The sequence below is a fragment of the Chiloscyllium plagiosum genome, chromosome 12, assembly GCF_004010195.1.
Source record: "Chiloscyllium plagiosum isolate BGI_BamShark_2017 chromosome 12, ASM401019v2, whole genome shotgun sequence".
Taxonomy (NCBI): Eukaryota; Metazoa; Chordata; class Chondrichthyes; order Orectolobiformes; family Hemiscylliidae; genus Chiloscyllium; species Chiloscyllium plagiosum.
Window position 1 is genome coordinate 45,611,353 of NC_057721.1, and position 8,097 is coordinate 45,619,449.

General features: G+C 39.7%; 1 protein-coding gene across 2 annotated transcripts in view; it reads right to left on the reverse strand.

The window, feature by feature from the left end:
• The window catches only part of gdap2 (ganglioside induced differentiation associated protein 2), a 75,060-nt gene that overhangs the window by 42,064 nt on the left and 24,899 nt on the right, over window positions 1-8,097 (reverse strand). For both annotated transcript variants that reach the window (XM_043700939.1, XM_043700940.1), the window contains exons 2-3: window positions 5,362-5,501; window positions 137-290 (exon numbers count right to left, since the gene is read on the reverse strand). In XM_043700939.1, coding sequence (XP_043556874.1) covers window positions 137-290; window positions 5,362-5,501 — 294 coding nt within the window. The remainder of the gene's footprint in view (window positions 1-136; window positions 291-5,361; window positions 5,502-8,097) is intronic.

Genomic DNA, 8,097 nt, shown 5'->3' on the forward strand with positions numbered 1-8,097 from the left:
GTTTCCTGAAACACATGATAAATCAACCTATGCTCACATACTGCCTATTAATAAAGAGAATTGACAGCTGAGACACTAATTTTTCTTCTTCTCTCCTCTGTAGCTATGAAACCAAATAATATTCAAGTTGATTTACCTGGCTAATAGAAGTACACTCCTGTAGCAGCTATATAAGGAGCTCTCAGCAGCTGTTCTGTACTTCGCATTGTATCGTGGTCCAACTGTATGGATAATAAACCTTGCAGCCAAGTTAAAGCCTTTGGTCATCTTCGCCTCTCCTGTGCGGCAACCTTAAAGTAAGTTGTTCTGCATTTCAGATTCCAGAAACACAACAGCTATTACTAATGATACACAACATTGTCAGAGGGTGTCAAGCAAACTGGGCTTCCAATAACCCCATATCCATTGGATAACATAGATTAAGGTTTTAGTGAAGATCTGTAGCTTGGGTTGTGGTTGGTGGTTGGCTTGCCAAGCTGGTTGATATTCTGCAAACGTTTCATCTTCCTCCTTGGTGACATCTCGATAAAATACAAACTTCCTCTCAACAATCCACAAGCAAGAGAAAAAGCCAAACATAATGGCCACAGGATGCTCAAAGTCATGACTATGGATGCCCACCACTGCCCCCCAGAGGTATGAATGAGAAATTTGAATTCAAAAATAAATTATTTTTGAATTCAATCAGTCAGCAGCAAACCATGATGCTCAAACGGACCATCAGCACCAAGCAAAACAGGATCTGTACTATGAAAAGACTAGCACTTCAAAAGAAACTGATGAAACTGCTCTACAGCAAGGACAACAACAAAACAGACAAATGGGTAAAAAGCTTATCAGACAGACAGGAAAACTGTCTTCACATGAGGACTTAACTCCTAATACAGGGATGCCAACAAAACAGACTTCCTGGCATTAGAGGTTACACTAAAATCCAATGGACTCACAGAGGAAACATAACAGACCATCTGACAGACCACAGTTCCCGCACTAAGGAGAAGAAACCAGTCTTACACACACACACAACACCTCAGAAAGGAAACCCTTTGAAGGATTATGAAAGGATATGATTATTGTGAAAAACCCACAAAGGTCACCTTTCAGTAGTAATGAATAAATCAGAATACATTGTAAAAGCACATATTGACAGCAGAGGGAATCGGACCCCATGTCACTATTAACAAACAAGATCACCTATACTGAAAAGAAACTAGAAAAAGCAGGACAGATAACAAAGATGGACGGACAGAAACTGAAATCTGAAGGCTCTCACACACCCAGTTTTTTTTTTTACCAATTCCCCACAATGCACAAACCAGACACTCCTGCACTCCCATCAGACCTATAGTCTATAATAAAGTTTGCTAGACACACGACACACAGACTAAGGAGCTACACCACAGACTGAAACATCTCTTCACACCATCCACTCAGCAAAGGAATTCCTCAACAACACAGATTCAAAAATCAAAAATGAAATGATGGTCTCATTTGATGTTACAGCACGGTTCACCTCCAACAATATAATATTAACAAAGGAAACACTGGCCGCACTTCTAATCAAACCAACAACACAGACTGACAACAAAACTATCAGCAAAGATAATATTCTGAAACTACTGAACCTATGCCTGACCACACATTTAGTCTTCAATGACCAGGTATACAAAAAAAATCAAAGGGACACCCATGAGCTCACCGCTGAAGCAGGAATGCAAAGACTAGAAAGTACAGTCCGTTCCCAGATCCAGCCCAAACAATGGATCAGATACGAAGAGTGTGGTGCTGGAAAAGCACAGCCAGTCTAGCAGCACTACTCTTCGATTCTGATCTCCAGCATCTGCAGTCCTCACTTTCTCCTGTGGACCAGATATGTGGATGATATCTTGGTTATCATTAAACGGCTCAAGTTGGAAAGTACACATCACCTCAACAATAGCATATTCACTGGGGTCAAGTTCACCAGGGAAGAGAACAACCACCAACTCCCATTCTTAGATGTACTGGTTGAACAAATGAACAGCAGTGAAATCCTTACCACAGTGTACAGTAAGGCTAGATGCATAGACCAGATCCTCAGTTCAACAATGACCACCTCAACATCCACAAACAGAGCTGTGTCAAGACCCTGTTTAAAATGAGCCATAACACATTGCAACATCCTAGAGCTTCGCAAAAAAGAAGCGGAACACCTATACAGAATCTTTGCCAATACTGCGTACCCAACAGCTTCATCCACTGATGCCTGGCATCCAAACACCACCAAGACGACACTGTGACCCCCAATACACTGACCACCCTATCCTACATTAGAAACATCTCAGAATTAACAAGACTCCTCCGTCCTCTGGGAATAATGACAGCGCACAAACCAACAGCCACACTTCAACTACTGTCCAGGACAAAAAACCCCATACCCACAACATGCAGGACGAGTGTGATATATAAAATATCATGCAGCCACTGCGTAAAACATTACATCGGACAAATGGGCAGGAAACTCACCACCAGAATACACACATATCAGCGTGTAACAAAGTTACCAGTCCTCCCTCATATCAATACACACTGACAATGAAAGACACCAATTCAACTGGGACAATGTTACGATACTTAGACTGGCTAAACAAGGACAAGCTCAGGAATTCCAGAAGGCCTGGTATTCATCCACATAAACAAACACATTGAAATCGACCCCACCGCAGTACAAAACCAGAAATAGAGGCATCCACCACAACAGACAGAACCGTATAAATGCGGGGCAGACCACAACACCAGTGCTTTATCTGGAGGCTACACAGCACTGAAGATGTCACTCAGAAGGGAGAGCAAACATTTGCAAGAAAATCAACCAGTTTGGCAAACTGACCAACAACTTCGATAACACAGATGCTGATGTATGTACTCAGATGTAGGTGTAAGTGAATTGTGTGCTTACTTTAAAACTCAGCCACAAACAAACACAAAAGAATGCTGGTAGCGGAGATGTGGGCTGTGATGAATTCAAGGCAGGAGTTAGAGATAGCCTTACAAACACAGACAAGTTAAAATAAAGCAGTCCATGCAAAGACAATAGGATGAGTAATAGTAGGAATGCTTTTGTGGAGGAAGAAAACTGTGCAACACACACAAACTAATTTACAAGGTGGTGTTGGAGGGTGGAGAGTAAATCCATAGGCTCAGTGTAGTTTCAGAGCTAGTCTGAGGAACAGCTGTAGAACAGCAAGTTGTGTTGGACTGCAAATAGCAGGAAGGGTTGTGAAGAGTCGGTCTAACCCAGGGGTGGGGAACCTGCGGCCTTCTAGGCCATTGTGTATGGCCTTTTGAATGAATCCAAATTTTGCAGAAGAAATCTTTTATATTTTACTAATTTTTTTTCGTCCTTTATTATTTTTATTTTAATCTTAAATGAATGTATTTAAATTACTAGAGAGTAAAAGAAAATTCAACGAAATAATCCTCACAGGCTGACAGCCACAATTAAAAAATTGGTAAGTCATAAGGGCTATTTCGACACCTGCTATGCTCATGATTTCGTTATTTTAGTTAGTTAGTACATAGTAGTTAGATTTTTACAAAATAATGTGAATTTTGAAGAATATATAATTGAAGTTTATTGGATGCGGCCTTATTAGATTACAACTCACAACGCGGCCTTCCAACATGAAAAGGCTCCCCACCTCTGGTCTAACCTAATGCAGCTAAAGGTGATATAACTGTCCAAAGGATGAGCTTTGGAGAACAGAATCAGCAGCGACAGGAAACAAGCATTTAATAACCACGGGTGATTCAGCATTATTGGAGCAGCATAAGAGAAACAGTAGAAACAGAGAGCTGGCTAATTAATGCCAAAACCCTCTGTCGAAGAAAACTAACTGGATGAGGTCAAATGCCGGACACAGTGGAATATCATGTATGAATGACACAATAATCGTTGCTCATAAGTTTGAATCTACTCTTTTATATTACAAAACGGTCTTTATCTACATTCACACAAGGTCTAACTCATTGGTTATTTCTGCTTGCCTTCCTCTGCCAAAACCATAATTAACTTAATGTGATGTCTGCCTGGAGCTCTGACTTTGTTTTGCCCTCGCTGGACTCAATACGGTAGATTTGCTGCATTTAGAGAAAATTTTGCATTGATAATCACTCCCTTATGGGGCCTTTCTGATACTTTATTTAAAACGAAGTCAACCTTTACTATTATTCTAAGTTGGCATGTATGTTGCTGAAATCAACTGCTGCACAATGATATGGCAGCTTCAATTCAGGACCCACTGCGCTGTGGACCAACACAATTATTTCAATTTATACATAGGTTGCATACTTCCTGTTATTCTAATTATGAGGCATACTGAATATTGCCTTACCAGCATTTCCTATTCAATTCTGCAAATGCAAATTCCTAGACAAGCCATATGTCAGTAAAGCCCAATCCTTAAAAGTAGGTCCCTGAAGCTGGAGATGGAGCAGGGCAAAGTGGTTAAAAATAATTGTTTGGGCCAGATTAGGGAAAGACGGAGTGACCTTTGACTTGGACTTGAGAACCAATGGCCATGTTAATCTGAATACTATCTGAATACTAAGTAACAGAGAGCGACAAAGAGAGAGAAGAGAAACATTCAAACTATTGAGCTCATTGAGGACAGTCATGGAGCCAATCTTTCACATTAAATCCCTTTTACAGCTCAGTAATTTATGACAAAATACAGAAAAACGGAACTTCCATGTTGACAAACATAAATTGAGATGGGTTGAAGGCAGCATACAAGAGAACAAACAGTACAGTAGTCTATATAACCTGGAACACTTCAAAATAAACTGAAATCTGCACTCCAGGACTGTATGATATAGGATTCAGTCTGAATACAGAAACTTACAACTGATTCCAGGTAATTCTCTAATGCAGAAACTGATAAACATGTGGAATGGAATCAAACAATGTTAGGATACTGGAAGTTAATTATTTAACCTGCAAATACAATAAACATGTAAATACAATAAATGGCACAAAAAATTTCCATGACTTTCTGCGAATGTACATCTTCTGATTTTGAGGAGGAAAAATGGTTTCATTAAGACAAATAAAATCTTAAGTCTTAAAGCTCACTAATACACATATGGCATAGACTGATCATGCAATTAGAAAAGTTAACTAACTAACTTTCAAGATTAAAAATTGAATTACATTCTGAGTACTCAATGGGTTTAAAAAAAGGAAACTCCCTGCAAAATTGGGATACAGTTATTGGGCAAGTACATCCAAATATCCTGGCTTAGAATTAATTTATGGCATCAAGAACCCCTACAAAAGTGTGACTGTTGTTTCCTGCTTTAACGATGTTTTATGAATCTTACCTTTCAATTTCTGTAACTCATCCTTGAGTTCCAGTCCTGCATGTAAATGGATACTTTCACTAATAGCATTTTTGTCAGAGAGTGCTTCATTACTTGTGTTCACAATAGCTGTGCAACTCAGCAAGGTCACATCTCCCTTCCTAAAAAACAAACTCAGTATTAACAATTTGACATTTTGCTAACAACTAAAAAAAATACTTTGTGCATTCAAACACATGCATGTATTTTGGAGTACACGCTCTCAAAACAGTGGTCTAAAAATCAGCTGCCCAAAGCCAGAAACTTAATATCAGCCATACATTTAAAAAAAATTCAGATAAAAGTAATTTACTTTGACAGTTTGGCTAGGCACTGCACAGTGCAGGACTTGTCAGTTTTAACTTTTAAGCGTCAATCAATTCTTGTTTTCAAGAAACCAAAGATTCCACCTGACCCAGAATAGCCCAAGCTACCCAGAGACAATTAGCCAGACTGGTATCAAACTGAAATAATCCAAATCTGCCACAGCCTGTCTTGAAGTTGCTGGTTTGGAGACAAATGTACTGCATATTAACACCCCTAAATTACAAAAAAAAAATTACTGACATCATGTTACTTGGTATCAAAAAGCTAAAGTGCTTCAAAAGGCTACAGATCACAAACAATTTTTACTCACTTGCAAAACAAAAAAATCAAGGCAAAAAGAAAACAGCAAGACCAGAAAGGTGGATGACCAAAAGTTTGCTTTAAGAGATGAAGGTTGAGAAAGCTTTGTAGGGAGAGTTGCAAAAGTGTGTAGAAATTCCAGCATAAAATGCAGGTAAAGGTTCAGTAACCAACATGGTGCAACTAAAAGTGGTGGATGCAGGAAAATGCCAAGAAGAATGTTTGGGATTGAAGATGTGGATAATTGAAGAGATACATAATTTCCATTTCGATGAAACTTTGAGAACAGAAGTCAGTCTTGAGCCAGTTAGTCATTCTAGATCATGGTCAATCATCCACCTGAACACTGCATTCCCGCATGATTCCCGTATCTGTTGATTTCAATAATAACAATGTATCTGTTTGAACTCACTTAATGATAGAGCTAAAGCAGCCCTTTTGAAAATAGAATTCCAAACATTCACTGGCCATGGGAATATGTTCCTCTTCAGAATAAAAGGCAAACCATTTCGGACTGAGGTGAAGTTCTCTCTCCTGGTTCAAGACCCCATAGTCAGAGAGATGTACAGCATAGAAACAGACCCTTCAGTCCAACCCGTCCATGCCGACCAGATATCTCAACCCAATCTAGTCCCACCTGCCAGCACCCGGCCCATATCCCTCCAAACCCTTCCTATTCACATACCCATCCAAATGCCTCTTAAATGTTGCAATTGTACTAGCCTCCACCACTTCCTCTGGCAACTCATTCCATACACGTACCACCCTCTGTGGGAAAAAGTTGTCTTTCCCCTCTCATCCTAAACCTATGCTCCTGTACTTGAATCCTCTTGCAATGATAGCTAACAATGTTCACCTTTCAAATTGCTTGCTACACCTGTGAGCTAGCTTTCAGTGGTGTATGAACAAGGATACACAAATCCCTTTGGGCATCAACATTTTTCAATCTCACACCATTTACAAAATACTCCATCTTTGTTCCTCCCACCAATGTGGATAACCCCACACACCATATTCTGTCTACTATGCTCTTGCAGACTCACCCACCTGTCTAAATCCTCAGTCTCTTTTCATCCTCTACACATTCTCACTATGTTTTATATCTTTTGCAAACTTCAAAATATTTTAAGTGGCCTTCACATCTAAATTGTTGATATATGTTGCAAACAGCTGGGGTCAAAGCACTAATTCTTGTGGTACCTCACTGGTTACAGCCTGCCAACCTGACAATGACCCATTTATTCCTACTCTGTCTTGCTTGTTAACCATTCCGCAACCTAGCCAGCATATTACTCAATCCCCTGTACACTGGCTTTGATTCCTTAACTCGAAGTGTGGGGCTTTTATCAAAAGCCTGCTGAAAATCTGCATATACCACATCCACCATCGCCCCCACTGACTCTATTATTAACATCAAAAGACTCCAAATTTGTCAGATTGATTTATTTCTTATAAATCCATGATGACCGTGTCCAATCAGACAATTATTTTCTAGATATCCGCTATACATACCTCTTTAGTATTTCTTATATTTAGTACTTTTCCTACTAATGATATTTAGCTAATACATCTGTAGTTTGAAATTTTCTCTCGACCTCCTATCTTAAGTCATGCAGTTATATTGGCAATGTTCGAACTTGCAGGTACCATTACAGAATTAATAGAATTTTGAGCGATGATCAATCCATTCACTTACTATCTCTGTAACCATGTTTGAACACTGTAGGATAAATTTATTGGGTCCAAGGGTTTGTCATCTTTAAATCCCAATCAATTCTTCAACACTACAACTTTAGAGTCATAGAGATGTACAGCATGGAAACAGATCCTTCGGTCCAACCTGTCCACGCCGATCAGATATCCCAACCAAATCTAGTCCCACCTGCCAGCACCGGGCCCATATCCCTCCAAACCCTTCCTATCCATATACACATCCAAAGCCTCTTAAATGTTGCAATTGTACCAGCCTCCACCACATCCTCTGACAGCTGATTCCATACACGTACCACCCTCTGCGTGAAAACGTTGCCTCTTAGGTCTCTTTTATATCTTTCCCCTCTCCCCTAAATCTATGCCCTCTAGTTCTGGACT